At 32.3% G+C, this 18,468-nt stretch overlaps 2 protein-coding genes across 2 annotated transcripts; one reads left to right on the top strand and one right to left on the bottom strand.

The window, feature by feature from the left end:
- Positions 1-2,748: 2,748 nt before the first annotated feature.
- Positions 2,749-3,582, bottom strand: LOC130642211 (phosducin-like protein). The gene has a single exon (XM_057449296.1). The coding sequence runs from the start codon at positions 3,580-3,582 to the stop codon at positions 2,749-2,751; it is 834 nt and encodes a 277-aa protein (XP_057305279.1).
- Positions 3,583-9,777: 6,195 nt separating this feature from the next.
- Positions 9,778-17,470, top strand: LOC130640655 (mucin-2-like). The gene is made up of 11 exons (XM_057447174.1): positions 9,778-9,983; positions 10,133-10,192; positions 10,304-10,456; positions 10,556-10,679; positions 10,863-10,996; positions 11,105-11,146; positions 11,534-11,597; positions 14,971-15,133; positions 15,288-16,245; positions 16,765-16,962; positions 17,200-17,470. The coding sequence occupies exons 1-11, from the start codon at positions 9,833-9,835 to the stop codon at positions 17,400-17,402; spliced, it is 2,250 nt and encodes a 749-aa protein (XP_057303157.1). The 5' UTR covers positions 9,778-9,832; the 3' UTR covers positions 17,403-17,470.
- The last annotated feature ends 998 nt before the right edge of the window (positions 17,471-18,468 follow it).

The raw sequence follows: 18,468 nt of genomic DNA, 5'->3' as shown, positions 1-18,468 counted from the left end.
TTGTAAAACATTTTAATAATAAAACACAACTTCAGAATATATAGCTTATTTTGTTTTTAATTATGGAATTTTCTTATCAAATTTAATTTGAATTTTCAATGTTCTTTGCTAATGAGACTCTATGTGTTCATGAACAATCGAGCAAGAGAAAAGTAACAAAAACAACCATTTGTTAGTTTTACAGAGTACTGGAAAATAATAGTCTAATTCCTTTTAGTTATGACAAGAATAATTTGAGCCTTAAGATGTTCTTATTCTGTTCTTACTTCCTGGCAGGATCTGAGGTGCGTGTTTTTATAAATCTGTTCTTATAAATAATCATGTGTTTATTTAATTTTAGAACAATTGCCTTCCCTGAGCCTGGACGATATACTGTTATTGTCTCTTAATTTTTTAGACCTTAGACTTGGGATTGTAGGAACTTTTGCTGTAACAAACACAAAAAAATATTTAGGGGACTTAGCGTTGTCGTCCTCCTCCTTTTATTGCCCACAATGCAGGTATTTAGGCATATAACCTAAAGCGAACCCAAGGTATAAAATGATGTTGGACTTACATTATAGAGATAAAAAAGGTTGGTCAACAAAACTTTGTAAATTTTTTAAAAAGCTGTGTAGGTACTCAAGATATTCACATTTAAAGAATTTTAGATTTAATTATGCTGCATAAATTATGGTGTCATATTTAACTAATAGTAAAATTTAGACATTTTCTGTCATCATTAATTTTAGACCTGTTAAGAGATATGTGCATTCAACCTTTATCAACGCACAGATATTATAAAGGTTAATTGATTAACATAAATTTTTTTGTCAAAATGACATTTGTTTGGTTAATCCAGGTCTCTAAAAATTCTTATAATGATCCAATAACCCAGGTCTCCAGCTTGCTTTACAATAAAATTTTCTGGGTAAGCTTGTATAGCCGCTATATGTTTACTCACAAAAGTTGATTGGAAACTGACATGCAGATCCCACGTAATACAACCAAAAATTTATGATAATCAATTTACTTTTTGTAATATCTGTGCGTTGATAAAGGTTGAATGCAAATCTCTTAACAGGTCTAAAAGTACTGATGCAAAAAAAGCGATAGAAAATATTCCTTTCATGCAAGAATTAAATAAGATCATAAAAGTGGTTTCTGAGCATTTTGCTTATTAACCTTAATTAGAATTAAAGTAGTTTAAATGTGAACAATCCAGCTTGGAAAAAAAAGCTCGAATTTAGGTAATTTGCCGATGTCAAACAAGGAGAAAAAGTTCATGTCACCGTTTTTGCTGATGTGAAATTGTAAATTGTTCACAAAAACAAAAAATTCAAGTCGTAATTTTTTGGCTGACGTGAATGCCAACCCAAAATAGTATAATGAAGACTTGTGTTGGTAAAGAATTGCTGATGGTGAAAAATTTGAATCAGAAAGGCTGGGCTCATATGTCATTTATTTATTTAAAGTACCTCTGGTGAAGAGTGACAGAATACAAGGTATTATATTGTTTATTTAAAAATATCTTTATTTTTATTTCTTAAAGTTAACTGATTTTGATGAAAAACAAGTTCTGAAAAAAGGGGGTCTGGCAAGATATAAAATTTTTTCAATGTTCATACAGAATTCTTGAAAGAGGTAGGCAATGCCACATACCCATTTTTTAATGAATCAAAGTTCTATTAAAAATTAAATTATAATTTTTGTGTTTACTTGCCCGTTAAATAAAACACTATGGCAGAACTTCCCAATGATAATAATATTGTAATTATTTGGATGTAGAATAAAGCCAACAGTTAGCTGGATCATTAAATCATACAGTTTGTTCATGGAAATGTGAAACTTATTAAAAAGTATTGTATTCAACACAAATGTTAATGTTGAAAGTAGTACATAATGTTTTCTTTGTTCTGAATATTCTGCTAATTACATTAATGAAACATGAAATTCATCTTGTGTATGCCCCAATAGAGTATTAGAAGCATTGACCTCAAATCGATGAAACTAAAGGAGGCAACTATAATAAAAAAAAACAAAGACCTGTGATATAGATTTAAAATGCCTGAATGGTTACACATAGATTCACAGGAGATAAATATAGAAGTGTTACATAATACAACTAAACCGTTTTCAGTGCAGATTGGTTACCAAAATCCTAAAATAGTTAGTTTAAGCAACTTAATTCAATCAAGCATAGAAAAACATTGAAGCAATCACGAGTTTACAGTATTCAAATGCTAAAAATCATGTCACAATAATAGCACAACTGATGTACAGATACTATGCATATAAGTTCTATAGTATAAATTAAATTCACTTCGTATATCATAGTTGTATTTACAGAAGTAACAACAATAATATTAAATCAAAATAATGGAAATATTTATTTAATACATATTATGTATCTGCAACTAAATCCTCATATAAGAAAACACAGAATTAAAAATAATTTTTAGAGAAAGGCTTCTACAGGATTCATTTTTGTGAATCATTAAATGAAGAATAAAGTTAAAATTGCGAATCCAATTTTTTATCCATCGTTGGTATGACCTAATTCTTAATAGATTTTATAAAAACATAATCAATAAAAAAGATCAATGGCAAGTGGCGTACAGTGCTCCCAGCTAAGAAGATGTTTTCTTCTTTTTCCTCTTTTTTCATTGACAAATTTTGGCGAACTTACGTTATATTTCTAATTTAAACCTTGTATTACAAGAAATAATTTTATATTGACTAGTACAAAATAAATCTTCTTTTTCATATTTAATCCAGTTCATAATCACTGTCCACCAAATCCTGATCGAAATTAGTCCCATTTGTTAGAATGTCAGAATCAATCAAAAAGTTTTCAACATCAGATGCATAAAATTCTTCATCAAGTTTGTCCTGCATCTTTAGAAAATTGCCAATTAAGACACGTTCTTTGTAAACTTGCAATGCTGGCAAAGCATTCATCTTAAAATTTAAACTGAGTCCGGCTGTTGAAGCTCGTACTTTACAAAATTTTATGTATGGATACTGCTTCGCAAGACATTTTAAACATGCATTCATTTGTTTACACGAAGAATTTGTGTCTTCATATAAGTGGATTACAATAATAACCTTGCGATCCTCTTTGTCAATAGCCTCACTTAGTTTGTTTCCATTTAGTTCCAACAGCTGACCAAACTTTGGGGCATTTTCTGTCAACTTGTTTTCCATTTCCTTTTGCAACTGAGCAAGCCTTTTCTCGTGGTATTTCTTCAAAAAATCATCATCATCAACGTCAAAGTTTTCCTCTTCCTCAACTTTGTGTTTATCCACATCAACAGTGAAAGCATGTTTTTTATGCAGTGCAATTCTTTCCTTTGTTTCTTCAGCATCTTGTAACTTTTTTAATTCCTGATATCTCCGATAATCTTCTAAAACACCTTTGGGACCAGTCTTTGGTCCAGACGTATCAAATTGTGGCAGGTCATTTATTTCTGCAGGAACATCGACTTTCGCTGTTGAACTTTCATCATCTAAGTCTCTGCCCCGACTGCATTCTTCCTCATCTGAATCTGATACATAGTTAATATTCTCTTCCCCTCTTAGCTTGCTATCTAAATCTGTCATTTTGTATTACTTATTTTTAATCTATAAAATTAATTTTTTCATTTGAACTATGTTTGAAACATAATTTAAATGATTTAGACAATAAAAAGTTAAACTCTAAAACTCTGAAAACCACATACATATTTTATTAAAATTATTCATACAGGTATGCTTAACAATGACACATGTTGAACATGATAGTATCCTTCTGTTGCAGTATTTTGTAATATGTGGACAGAAGGTGTGAAAAGATAAATATTTAACAACAACAACAATGAAAGTTTGTTTGATTTCAAAACTCTTGCCAGTTCTTGTAAGCTGAAAGCTGTAGAAGGATTACTAGTTTAAAAAGACACATGTTTATAGAGCAGAAAAATACTAAAATCAAATAAATTAATAAAAAAAATTTAGCTCAACATCATTTTTCTGATTAAAAGGATAAATAAACTAAAAAGCTCTTATAAAAGATAAGGATAATATCATTTATTTGAAGTTCTGGTCATCAGCGCCTGTGACTTTATTGTCTTCATAATAAAGTTTGTGATTTTGAAAAAAATATCAGGTTTAAAAACAAACCTGATTGGTTTAAAAACATTGTAAAGAAGATTTATTTGTGACTAATTTTACTTAATTTTTTTTTAAATGCTACCATGTAGCAAGGGGTTGGTCTGGGGCAGACTGTTGTGTTTTGCTATTTCATCAATTTCTCAAATTCAAGTAAAGCAAATGGTGTTGAAGCTTTAGTGCAAAAAAGACACAGGAACGTTTATGCTATTTTCTGGATTTTTGTGAAAAATAAAATATTTGCCTGTTGTTATTGTAGCTTAATGTTCAAAGGAAATTTAAAAGTATCTTGTTTATATACTTACAGAGTGTTAAAGTGTTTTTTCGCAGGACAGGAGGTGAAGTTTTGTGCAGCATAGATTTATTTAGGTGTGATGTTAAGGCGGTGTTAGGGTTTGGTGTGACGTTAAGCCACTGCATGAAATGTAGTCTGAATGTATCACAGTCAGCAAAATTAAAAAGCTAAATCACATAAAAATACACAAAATGTCAGCTTTAAAGTGAAAGAAAATTCAGTCCCTGTTTATAAACGACAAGTTTTCTCCCAAACATAACGGCTACCCTAAAAATAAGGACATGTAATTTGTTTAAAAGTATCATGTAAAATTTGCAGACTGAAAAAATAGCAATGTAAATATATCATAAATTTTATACATATAGATATAGTAAAATCAAGAAAGTCAATTTATTAATTCAAAATTTTTTTATATATATTTTTATATTATAATTATATAAAAGTATAAAAGTATAAATTTTCTCACACATAAGGCAAGGGGTTGACATAACATTAAGCATCCCAGGTCCATTAAGTACAAAGAGGATTATTAACTTTAAAGTTCTTATGGGATGTTCTCAGGCCAATTTATAGCAATTACATAGCATAAACATAGTTTGGCATTAGCTGTACTTCTTGAGTTTCCGAAATTAGGCATTTTAAGAGTCTTTAAAGAAAATGGGTACAATTTATTAACAAAATGATTTCTTCAAAGCCTGTGCATTTACACTTTTTATTATTTTTTTTTTCACAGTAAGGAAGAAGCAAAAAAAGTATAATGCATAAATTATGAAGTTGAAGTAAAAACTTTATTATACCTGAACAACATAATATACATCAAATTAATTTTACAAAAAACGAAAATGTAAATAAAAGTATTCAGCGTTGTTTACCTGTCTGGATAAAATTCACTTGACTGTCGTTACCTGGATGAGGAAAACATTATACATCTTAAAGGTTTTCTATGATACTAACATGCATGTCAAAACTAAATATATATACAGATAAAAAAATTTAATAACTTTTAACAAAATAACTCTCCAGTGTTCAGAAATTGCTTTCTTTTTTTATTATTTTTAATTATTTTTTTTTCAAAAATCCTTTGCCTTAACATCTCAATAAATTTTTGGCAATTTTATTAGCTTCAAACAGCCGAGATTTATCAGAAAAATAAGCTAAGAAATGTCTAAATACTCCGTCTAAAAATTTTGGCCTCAGAAATATCTTAGTTGGTTAGTGGGCTATTGGGGAACAGGTCTGTAAGCACCAAAATATTGCTGACACAGACTAATACTTTGACAGGAATTGAAAAAATTCATTTTGAGACATGCATTTTTTAGTGACTTGAACAAAAATAAACACATCAGCTATGCCTGTCACAAACTTACTGTATATTATGTATATACTTGTGAATAAGTTTATGGAAAATCCAATCAGCGATAAAAACAATCACAAAGTTATGTTTTATGAATTTTTAGTAGTATGGTAATTACACACTCTCTGTATAAAGCATTTTGTTTCAACTTTCCATTTTAAAAAAAACATTGCAAAAGTATATATGTACTTGTTAACAGAAGTTTGTTCTACAATATTACTAAAAAAATATTAAAATGTTGTAACAGAAAAAAAATATAGTCGAAAGCCTTAAAAAAATATGTTCACATGTTCTGCATAGTCTGAATTTACATTGTGTGTCTCATTTTTTCTCAACTTTAATCGTTTTAAAAATATGCCGTAAATCATCTATAAGAACTTAAAATAACACTTCATTTTTTCCTTTTTCTTTCAATAACTTCTGCATCCAAATCCGCTGACCAAAAATTAAAATAAGACACGCTAGAAATCAAACACTCGTGAAGCCGAAAACGAAAGTTTCATGACGTCATCCAATGTATTTTTGAGACAGATCCCTTATAAGAAGAGTAGGCAACCGAAAATTTTATAAAAAAAGATATTCGTTAACAAAGTTTTTTCTATCAACCTGTGATTGTTTACAAGAAATTAAAAAGAGAATATTTAATTATTCATTAGTTATATTCCAACTTTTTTTCAGTACTTTTTGTCTCGCTTATCTCACACCTTATGCATAATTATTGCGTAAACAGAAACAGTTCTCAAAGCTGAAGGTCAGATTATTTTTAGTAAAGGTGAATCATTCGTGCACAGAAATATTTGATCACCAGAACAAAGACATACGGAGTGGAAGATTTTGTAACAATAAATCCTTCAATTTTGAGGAAACATTTTGGAATAAAATTTAGTTCATTGGAAAGAGCAGTTTTAAAAGTAAGATGTTCCTTAAAAAAAATGTAAAAAAAGTAATTATTTACCATACCGCTACTTTAAAGATGTCAGCACCCAAAAAATTTAGAAATTTGTCAACCCGCTGCATCAAACATGAAGAGCTTGAAGTTTTGATTAAAAATATATATTTGCAATTTGGATATTGGCACAATCTACTTTTTCTTGCACGCAGTCCCAATATAAAAAAAGTGAAAACAGCACTGGGGATGATGAGATTGACAAGCAGGACATTTATTGTTCCCTTTACTTCAATAATTGGAAAAATTCAGAAGTCTACTATGGTCTTCCACTAAGTCTATATATACAATTCCACTATATGACACATGTAGAGGCAAAAATCATCAGTGTAAGATCTAGTAAGGGGTAAATGTTGTGCAGAATAAAATGAAATAAACAAAAAAATATTGCTTCTGAGGTTCCTGGCATCCCTTACCATGCGCGTGTGTTACTTTCAGTAAACTTCTATTGAATGCAAAGAAAACAAAGTGGTTCTCAATAATTAGTACTATAGCTAATCCCTTTTCTGATCTTATTATTATTAAAAATTTTGTACACAATTAAAGGTGAGCTCCAGGATTTAATAATAGTGCCCAAATGTAAACAAAAACATGTCAAGATAATAAACTTCTCAAAATAGCCTCTTCTTTTAGCACTTTTTGTATGCTTTGGCACAGAGTATTGAAGGTTCAACTTCCAGCTTGGCCCCCTATGTTAGAAAATTAAAGATCCTAATTCCAAAATCCTGTATATTTCATAAATGCTATCCACCACCCAATCCTTAATTGACAGGTCAAAAGCACCCTAACCAAAATGATTTGTGATTGCGACCTTAGAGAGCATGGGCATGTATCTCCATACATAGTTGACAGGAGCCTAAAAAGACTCACGTCAGATTTCAAGCCCTTAGCTAGCTACCCACCACTTTATAGTGTTAGTGATTCCTGTTGATTTGGATCGATTTCATACAAGAACAACTACTAGAAAAAGAAGAGCGTGCCACACACAAGAAAATTCAAGAAGAACCAAGAAAGACAACATCCGTCTTTCTAAACGGAACATACTGAGGATCAACAATACAGAAAGCGGCCATAATGGTGAACTCTCTTTGGTTTTAACAGGCGCCAAAGTAACAGTTAATTCATGCAAGCTCGTTAACAGCGTCTTTTTCCCCGGGCTCTCTTCACCCCTGAGCCGTTACAACTACTTTCAAGGTGTGCCAGGTGGCCTTTTTGCCGCATAAACAAACCTATCAAGAAACCAAAATGCCCGATTTTTATAGTGGAATATAGGTTTAATAAAATGATATAAAAACCTTCTTTTTTCCAACTTATTTGAAATGAATATCTAGGATAGAGTACGCCGTAGTTACAAAATTCAGACGACTTGCGTTAATTTAATAAATAAAATGAGGTTAAGAACGTTGACAGTCGCGGCTAAAATAAAGATTTTAGCATCCAAACTGAGTTTAACAATAAAAGTAGACATATCCGTATTCTATGATGTTTACTTGCCAAGGAGGTCAGACCCGACGACATTGTTTTAAAGTGAACAGAAAACGGTGCCCCCGTATGGTTAGACGCCGAGAAGTGATTTGGATTTCAGATCCTTTAAAATGGCCTCGAATTGTTTCATTTTAGGTGCTTTTTCATGTCAAACTACATAAATGTGTCAATATTCGCAAAAAGCTACTGACTTTTTTAGACTCCAGCAAAAAAGAGGTGGGAAAAAGGAACAGAGATGTGCATTATAAGCAGTATTTAAAAGTTTCGACATATATTTTAAAAAAGTTAACGAACGGGTATGCTTTGTATGTTTGGTGAAATATTTTTTTGGTTCCAATTTTCGCGTAAATTGATTTTTGCACATTTGCTAAATTTTGATTATTCGCAAAATTGAGTACCAGCAAAATATTCTATCAGATACCGTCGCGAAAAAGGGGAGGGTAATTAAAAGGCAAATAGCCATACGTGGAGCTGCTGCTATAAAACAAACTTGTGGATCCTCCCACCAACCGGTATTCTTGAATTTTCTAAGTCTCAGAAGAAGAAGAAGAAGAAGAAGAAGAAGAAGAAGAAGAAGAAGAAGAAGAAGAAGAAGAAGAAGAAGAAGAAGAAGAAGAAGAAGAAGAAGAAGAAGAATATTGATGATTATTAGAAGAAGAATATTGATGTGGATATTTAATTGAATTTGCACATACGTGAGAAAACGAATTCAGTAGTTAAACTGTCGTTCCTCTGTTTTCAGATTCAGCATGATTTTAAATAAAAAGAAATGAAATTGCTATTGAGTGTGATTAGCATGGCGTATCGCTGTTAGAACGCAAAATTGTCGTTTACTTTAACTCATATTCGGCTTTTAATTTCATCGACTAACAGCATGCGCACAAACAAGATTTTTTTTCTCGTAGGTAACAGCGCTAGCTGGAATAACCAGCAATAGCTGGAGAACGGAAGAAGAAAAGGAAGAAAATATTTAAATAAGATGTACAAATATGTGAAAAAAGTTGTTTGTTTTTTAAGTTGCTTATTGGTTGTTTATTTGCACTTCTATTTTTTTTCTGCTGTAGCAATTTTTTTGACATATATTTGTTTAGGATTACATGAATTTTTTTTACTCACTACTTTTACTTACTGTTGTAATCAGGTAATGTTTTTGTATTAATTACCATGACTGAATTATAAATCCACAAACTGGTTTTTCTCTGTTTCTTGTGTTTTTTTAACGTGAAAATCGGTAATAAAAGTAAAAATTAACTTTTTCAAACAGTCGCCAGTTGCAGGCTTTAGTTAAACGAACTGACAAGAAAAACCGGCGAATTTTAAAGCCGTTTGAAATAAGGTAAGGCGGGCCTGTTTTCAATTTATTCATTTTTATCTATAAAGCTTGTTTTTTGCATTTGACCCAGTTTTGCAAACAACACGAGAATATAAATTTTAGACAACTGGCAAGCAAAATCCTTAATATCAATTTAAGCTTAATTTCAGTTACAGAATTCAGAAGGTGTAGATTTGATCAATAAGAATAAACATAAATATTCCAAATAAAAAAGCGTGTGGTTTGTTTCTTACAGTAAAAAGAAAACTAGTCATCAAAAACTGCATTCTTCGGTAAAGCAGTCTAACAAGAAGCATGAAGCTTCTAATTGGTTTATTTGTAACCATCTGCTGCATTGTGGAGCGAAATCAAGCATTTTTATCTGGCATAAAGAAACTAGCTAATAAGGTAACTGGGGCAGACAATGCAGAAAAATTATCACAAAACGTTATGGGAACTGCCAACAGTAAGTAATAGTTATTATTTTTACTAGTTTTGTTTAGTCGTTATGCAGCACATCATATACAAAAAGTTGTTCTTACCTCATTGGATAGTTAAGGTTTAAAGCATTTGGGCAACTATAGATCCACTAATTAAACAAATGCAAAATTTTAGATAAATATGTACCAAAATTGCAACCCTTGTTGTGGAAAATATTGAATCGTGAACTTGCAGGTACATACATAGCCTTTTTTTATTTTTTTTATTTTTTTTATCTTAACGTAGCTTTTTCTCTTCTTAATATTTTCCTCGTCGTGTGTGAGTTACATTTGATTCGTTTTGAAGCACAAGACATCGAACCGAACAACTTCGTCGAAGGCGATATTCGAAATGATGATTTTGTTAAAGCTGTGAGGTCAGGAAGCGCCTCCAAGCGAGCAGGAACAGCAAATACGAAATGGGATAAGAGAATTCCGTATATGTTTGATGGTTCGATGAGTAAGTCGGCTATTTATTGAAATAATTTTTCGAACTCGCGAAACTTTCCATCGCAAAAGCTTACTGACAAAAGTTTTTCTCTTTTTTTAACATAAATAGCGGCTTCGAAGAAAGCGGTTGTGATGAACGCCATAAAGGATTTAGAAGATTATACTTGCTTAAAATTTGTGACGCCTGGAGCTGAAGACAAAGATTATCTTAATTTTATTAAAGATGGCAAGAAGTACGTAGAATTTGTTTCGTGCCCGCTCAATATTTCTATCGGTGAATCGCGCTAAAACCTTCTTTAGCCTTGTCGCATAATTTGTAACGTAGTAAAAATTTAGCAAATAAACAAAACAAACAAAAAATCAACATCTACGACCGTGTATTATTGTACCTGTATAGTTTCCCCGCAAAATCTTAGATGCTGGTCCCACGTTGGACGTGTTGGTGGAAAACAAGACATAAGTATTGGTTCTGGATGTGGCTTCAAAGGAACTGTAATACATGAAATAATGCACGCTCTTGGATTCTTTCACGAACATACAAGACCTGTCAGTATGTCTGTTTTAATTCTATTAATACAAAAGTCAATACAAACGCAAAAACGTTTCCTTGCATATTCAATTTATTACGCTGGCCACTATTTCAATTTTATTTTTTTAGGAGACAAATACATCAAAGTTAATTTAGAAAATGTCAAAACAGGTATTTTTGTTTAAATGCTATGTTGTAAATAACAAATTTTGACTTTGAAATGGATTTTAGATATTTTGAAGAGAAGATATCTATATTTCCTCTTCATTTTCTTACAAAGTCCATATACTACGAAATGCGCGTAAAAATAATGACGACGAATTGAACGACAAGCGGCGACCCAAAAATAAATTGAAAACAAATATGGCTGATGTCACAACAAGCTGTTGAACACACAAAATTTAGAAAAATGACATTTTATTTTTTTAAAATATTTGGCGTTCTACCCACAACCTCAAAATGGTACGTTTCAAGTCGAAGAGAGAACGGCAATTTTGTTTTAGGGGGTATTCTCTTTATTAGCTGGCCCGTCCTTATTTTTCATTTTTTTCATTTTAGACAAAAGAGACAATTTCAAAATACATGAAAGCAACGCAATTATTGCAAAGCAACAAGACAGTCCGTAAGTAATTAATTTTCCAAAAAAACTTCATTAGTTGTATTTATTTTTATGTAATATTTGTGTGCCGTTACCGTCTTAAGATTTATAACACGTGCAACAACTCCCACCTTTCTCCTAAGTCGATTAACCATTAGAGCTGTAACAAGTTAAAGAGAAGGGCCGCCTCCCCACCCCTTAAAAATGATCTAAAAAATGAAAAGGGTATTGCCTTTTAAACTTAGAAATACGCCGTTTCTATGGGTTCTTTCCGGAAAAAAGGTGAATGAAACCAACCTCGTTTGATTACGAGTTATCGAAAAGATTTTTATCCTAAAAAAGGCAAATCTCTAAGTAAAAACTTGCACTTAAATCAGTAGAAAAAAGGCGAATAAAAAATTGTAACGATCTTGAAAAAGTGTAATAAAGACGTGATATTGAGATCAAAATAACGCTAACTGTTAGCTAGCATAAGTCAAAGTTGTAGATTAGTAGAGAAGCCACGGAGGCATATTGCTAAAGGGGAGGATAGGTTAAAATTCGATATTTTAAAGACTGATCTTAGTAGAGAAGCCATTGGACATATTGATAAGGACAATTAAGTCATCTATGCTTTACATTTGCATTTTTACACTTATGTATTTACGTATTTACAGCTTGGATATTATATGGTTATTATTGTCCCGCATGGAGTTTGAAAATAAATAAGGTTATTTTCGGTTGAGCAAAGCGAATTAGCAAATAATACTACAGTTGACTCTCCCTAATTCGAATTGCCAGGGGGAATAATTTTTGTTTGAATTACACAGAGATTCGAATTATAGATGTCTCTATAATTCGAACTTTTAGCTTCAGAGAGTGAAAATTCGAACTGCAGAGAGAAATTACGTTAATTTTAAAATCAAGAAAACATAATTCAAGTTTCATTCAATCTTTATTTTCATAGTTCACACAAAAGAGAAACTTTATTTGAAAAACCGTTGATATTTGATTGCTTTACATTACAGAGACGATCTCTTTCGACAGTATGAGTTGCGTTGACAAGTGCTTTTCTCAGGTCGACACCAAACGACACTCTAAAATTCGAGTTAGGAAGAGAATCGTTTCGAAGGGACTGAACAACTGTTTGAATTAGAGAAAGTTTCGAATTAAAGAAATTCGAATTGTAGAAAGTTTTTTATAAGAGTTTCTAAAGGAAAATTGACGGTGACTGAGCACTCTTTCGAATTATAGAAATATTTAAATTATAGAGATCCGAGTTAGAGGGAGTCAACTGTATTTCTTACGCGTTAAAATAATTCCTTTTAATTTTTGGTCAATCATCTTAAAAGACCAGCATAAAACATTCTTTACTCCAGACCCCCGGGAATCTGAAGCTTTTTATTATCTATTTCTGGTCTCTTTCATTCGTTTACGCAGACATTCTGAAAACAAGCTCGAATTATCAGATTCTGAGATCATATTTTTAGACAATACAAGCTTCGTAGTGAAATAGCCAGGTAATTATTTCTTTGGTAGTAACGTCTTTATCCTGCAGTGAACCTACAGCATAAAAATTCACAGAGTGACTTGTTATCTTCGAATCTTAAGTGTCATTTTAATCTTCCAATAGCCTAAACATTGAAATATCACAACATTAGGGTATTTAAGCATGGCAGCAGGGCTGTTCCTGTGCAGATTTCTTATTTGATGTTATTCCTATAAATCCATAATAGGGATTCTAATAAATAATAGTTTGTTATTGCGGAATATACGGAAGGATTCTTTAAAAATACTTGCTCCATTAAATAAACAGCTTTTACGCAATCGAAAGCGTAACAAGTGCAAACTTCCAAACATTCAATAAATTCGATTAATTCATTTTTAAGAAGGAGAGACGCTAAAGCATTTTTCAGGTATCAATCTCTGCACCATCTCTACGCCTATTGTTCGCCAAACGTAAACGAGAAGACGTAGTGTATTTTTTTTCCAGTAAAATGGTAGTTCTTGCATTCTAACTTTATCTCTTTTTTGCATGCGGTTTAATGCACCGTACTTGTCGACCACACATTCACCCTGTGTTCTGCCAAAGCATTTATGTGATCATTTGTTTGATATATTGGTTTTTGCAGCTTTTTCTGTTAGTGACAACCTTGTTTTTAATAGTGTGTCGTATTATTATCGTGTTTTTATTAGATTACTGTTATCATATGTTTCATGCTGCTCAAAAACGTCTTCAATTCTACTCTTGCATAACATAACATAAATGTTATCACTTGCATCTTGATTCTTTTTTTTTACTGTAAGCCTTTATTAGGTTAATTTTCTTCCTCAGACGTATATTTTATAAGTAACTGCTATAAAATTTCACGACCGCTTAGCAACCAATGATTTCTTGGTATAACGAAATGTTGTTCTTTCGGTGTCTCCGAGATTCTTGTTTATACGCATTTGTAGGAAATCTCTTTTATCTTATATTTCGAACTGGGTTTTAGACATATTTAGCAAAGTTTTTGTTATCTCTCAAATTACACCACATTTTTTATCAACCTAAAGTTCAAGGACAATAGTGGAGTTGCTTATAAAAATAATACATGCATACCTTCATGGAATCAAATCAAAATTCGATATGCGCAGAAATTCTTAGCAGGACATTATTAGAATAAGAATACCTTAGAAGGATAGAATTTTATCCTCCTATGAACATCTAAAAAAGTACAAATAAAAAAACGAAGCTTTTCGTAAGTAAAAACTCTTACATGATTAGGTAAGTATATATATCACTTTTTAGACTATAAAACCACTAAATACAGTAGACGTCCGAATTTGTTATTTATTTGTTTGAATTATCGGAAGTCAAAAAAAAGAAGAATTTTAATAAACGTTTAAAGGTTTTATGCTAATATAACTTTACTACAACTTTAAAAAAACTTTAAGGGAAAGAGTAAACCTAGGCGATGGACAAGGCCTCCAAATTCCTTGTAAACTTTTATTGGAAATGCCAATTTAATTGATAAATTGAAAGAAATTTTATCACCATTGATGCAATAAAAAGGAAACCGTTTTTTCTATTTTCCCATAAGATTTTAATATTCGATACACAAAATTTCGAATAAACGAGCATAATGCAGCCTTGGGACTAAAAAATTGTTCGAATTAGCGAAATTTTCGAATTAACGGAGTTCCAATTAAGCAGCTCAAAATATCAGACTTTATTAAACCAAACTCAAGGGACTTGGCAATTTGTTCGAAATATCGCAAAGTTCGAATTAAGGGGTATTCGAATTACCGGACGTCTACTGTATGTTAGAAAAATTGCGAACTCTCAAAGGGCTGCAGTTTTTAAATTAAGCTATAAAGTAAAATTAGCGCCGTAACAAAAATATATTTCTAGGAAGTTGACGTCCCATCATTTTAGGTATGACTACTATTCCATTATGCATCTTGGCCAGCGTGCATTTGGTAAAGATGCAGGACTGCAGAAAACGATTATTCCATTAGATGCTAGCGTTAGTTCTGACGAATTGGGACAAAGATCTGGATTAAGTAACATTGACATCCAAAGAATTTCTAATGCTTACGTAAGGCGCTAAGTTCAAATACATATTTTTTATCTGAAAAAGAGGAAACAAAAAGCAATCTTAACCTATCCTTATTCTTACTCGATTATTTTGCTCATGAAAGTTGATTACAAAATTATGGCTGCACAGATAATCCTCATGACATTATTTCTAGTGTAATGAAAAAGCTACTACCACTGCCGCTACTGGTGTTAGTACCTCTCCGTCCCCAAAAACGGAAGAAAGTGCTACCACGACTAAATCACCATCCGAAAATCCATCTTCTGAAAATCAAAAATCCAAGGAAGATGATGACAAGCAAGTTGCATCACCAACAGAATCAACAGAAACGATGCTTCGTTCTACACAACCCGCAGATGTATTAAAAATAAGCACTGATGCACCAATTACGAGTACCAAATCAAAACAAAAACAGTTCGATGATGCAGCAGGGCCAACAGCACGAAGTAGTTCAACGGCTAAAGCAACGAATTCAGTTACTGGCAAAGCGAGTGCTTCTTCCGCATCCGACATAAGCTCGTCAGACAAAGCAAAAGCTACAGTTGGACCGACTCTTTCCAGTAGAGCTTCGGCTACAGCAGGTCCAACGAGTGGCCTAAAATCAGGCAGCAATGGATCAAAAGCAGGAGATGATGATGAATCGAAAACAGGAAGCTCTGGATCAAAAACCGGAGACGCTGGATCAAAAACAGGAGACGATGGATCAAAAACAGGAGACTCTGGATCAAAAACCGGGGATACTGGATCAAAAACCGGAGATTCTGAATCAACAACCGGGGCCATTGGATCAAAAGCAGGACATGGTGGATCAAAAGCAGCAGATGCTGCATCAGGAACAGCAGCTCCTGCAACGCAGGAAGTTACAAAGGTTATACCAACTGTAGTAACAGAAGTTGTTTCTAAAATTGTCCCGACGGTTGTAACTTCTATAGTTACAATTCCAACTACCAACACAAAGAAGCCAACTACTGCAAAGCCCACTACGAAAACAACAACAACAGCTGCGCCATGTTGCCTGCCAGCTGCACCCGCACCCGCACCAGCACCGGCACCTGCACCTGCACCAGCAGCTCCTTGCTGTCAGCAGCAAGCTCAATGTACAACAAACAATGGTATTAATTTAAATATTTTGCCTGATTTATTGATATAAATACAATATGAAACGTCACTGGTAGTATGCATGTGTTTCATAAGATAAAGGTCAATTGGATAACTACAACTAGCTTAAAATGTGGTGAACATTTTAGCATATTTATGTCGCGTTCAGTCACATTGTTAATACAACGGAGATGTTTCAGCTTTGAAAAAAGAATACTAAAAAAAGTATAATATAATGTTTTATAATATACTAAAATGCATGTGCAGTGCAATTGAGGTATAAGCTGAAATTTTGATGGTTGTTAAGATGGTAAGACCAAAGGTATTGTTAACAGTGTTTTAATGGCAGCATAAGCAATTTCTATGTGCCTTGCAATTGAGCTAGTCATAGTATTTACGTATATTGATGTATTATTAATTCTGTAAAACTAATAGATAGTAAGGCTCTTATTTTCATTACCGTGAAAGTATTTAAAACATCTATACCAAAATTTATTTTGATTTACGGGATGTCATTTCCTTTCCTACTTTAGGTTATCCATGCTGGCCCCAAGACTTTACTTGGTCAAATAATGGTCTACCATCTTCATGTAATTGCAATACTGCAGCTCCATCTTGCAGATGCAATTGTGTGAAGATCGAAGGAGCGAAAAAGAATCCTGTATGGTCTAACAACTTCCTCTGCTACAAAGATAAAGAAAAAAACCCATCATTGAGATGGTCAACTAAAGGTAATGTTTAAAAGAATTGAATCGCAGATTAAGTTGTTTAATTGTTTAAATAATACATATTTTTGCGAGCAATAATTTTTACAAGTCATGCTGAATTGTATGCTTTGTCAAAGTTGCTTGCGTTTCTGTATTTTCCAACCCTTGCTCAGTTGTTGCTGTCCAATTTTGGAAGACCAAATAAGAATTTATGAAACAGATATGACCTCTTACTTATAACTAATAATAATCGTTTTTTAGGCACCATTCCAAACATGAAGTGCGTAAAAGTCACAGGATCGAATAACACGGATGGTTGGGATAATAATTATTTGTGTTCAAAGAAAGCAGCCCCGTATAACTTTTTTTGGTCATTCAACGGAAAAGACGACAAATCAGGAGAATGCTTACAAATCGATGAACCGGAAGAGAAAGGTTGGGGAAGGAACTTTCTGTGCGCATGAATTCTGTTTCCGGTTTATTTTTTTATAGTGTAGATGTTTTTACTAAAGGAATATAGCTGAAATTTAAACTAGCACTCACGTTTCCCTTATTCCGCAACAGACAATCTGGAAAAATCACACATAATAGAAAACAATGGGCATCCGCGCGCACTTTTGTGTAGGTAAAAAACAGGACACGCAAAGGGTAGAAAGCTATTAATGAAGATTAAAGACTTTTAGGTAGTATAAGAGGAACTGAAATTAAATTTTAACTATATTCTTCTAATTTTTCTAATTATCTTTTAGCGAATGTTTCATTTTTTGGATGGACTCCATTTGTTACTGCGTTCTGTTGCTCATATTTTTTATCTATAGAAATGCTTGCGCATATGCAAAAAACTACAAACTTTTTTAGTTTTTGTAAACATTGGCAAGCCATCCATTGACGGATAATAGGTAAAGGTGCTTTTAAAAAATTCTTTTTTCATTTTCCAGCATCATTAACAGTGATATAAACGAAAGTCAGGCTACTGGCGGTAAATAAATTTATGAGCACTGAGGACAAAATCAACATTTCAAATCATCTTAATTTTCACATGGACATATAAGTGTAACCGAAAATAACAGAACAGTAGCCTCCGTGTCGTATATATAATATCCATAATTTATTCAATGTAACCACTTACCTAGCCATCAAATCAAGCTTTCTGATGAAGTAAACTTCAAACTTTTTTGAACTAGCTAACTAGCTAGTAGAGTTTTAATTACCTTATTAAATCTAGTAACGTAGTATTTTTCACCAAATATAGCTCTTCGCGTTGTCTTTCTTTTCTAGTCAATACAAAATTTTAATTTACTGATACTTGATATATTTGATAGACCGTAGCACATTTTACCGCCAAGAAAATACTAAAATTTTATTACCATTGTTATTTTAAAAATAACAATAAAAAAGTAGCAGAGATAAAACAGAAATTGCTCATAAACAGGTTGCCTATACAGTTGTGATGTACTTGATCTTTAGAGTTTCATTTATTACACATCTCCTCCAGAAGGTACGAGGATGGAGAGTAACGTCCATGGCGGA

This window comes from Hydractinia symbiolongicarpus, chromosome 4, assembly GCF_029227915.1.
Source record: "Hydractinia symbiolongicarpus strain clone_291-10 chromosome 4, HSymV2.1, whole genome shotgun sequence".
NCBI lineage: Eukaryota > Metazoa > Cnidaria > Hydrozoa > Anthoathecata > Hydractiniidae > Hydractinia > Hydractinia symbiolongicarpus.
Note: the sequence above shows the minus strand (reverse complement) of the source record. Positions and strands in the feature narration are given on the sequence as shown.

What these genes read in the sequence shown, in the direction of transcription:
- LOC130642211 (XM_057449296.1), bottom strand. Translation starts at nt 3,582, where the DNA reads ATGACAGATTTAGATAGCAAGCTAAGAGGGGAAGAGAATATTAACTAT.
- LOC130640655 (XM_057447174.1), top strand. Translation starts at nt 9,833, where the DNA reads ATGAAGCTTCTAATTGGTTTATTTGTAACCATCTGCTGCATTGTGGAG. An exon ending in TATGTTTGATGGTTCGATGA is followed by an intron (nt 10,457 to 10,555) that starts GTAAGTCGGCTA and finishes TAACATAAATAG; the next exon opens with CGGCTTCGAAGAAAGCGGTT. An exon ending in GCAAAGCAACAAGACAGTCC is followed by an intron (nt 11,598 to 14,970) that starts GTAAGTAATTAA and finishes CCATCATTTTAG; the next exon opens with GTATGACTACTATTCCATTA.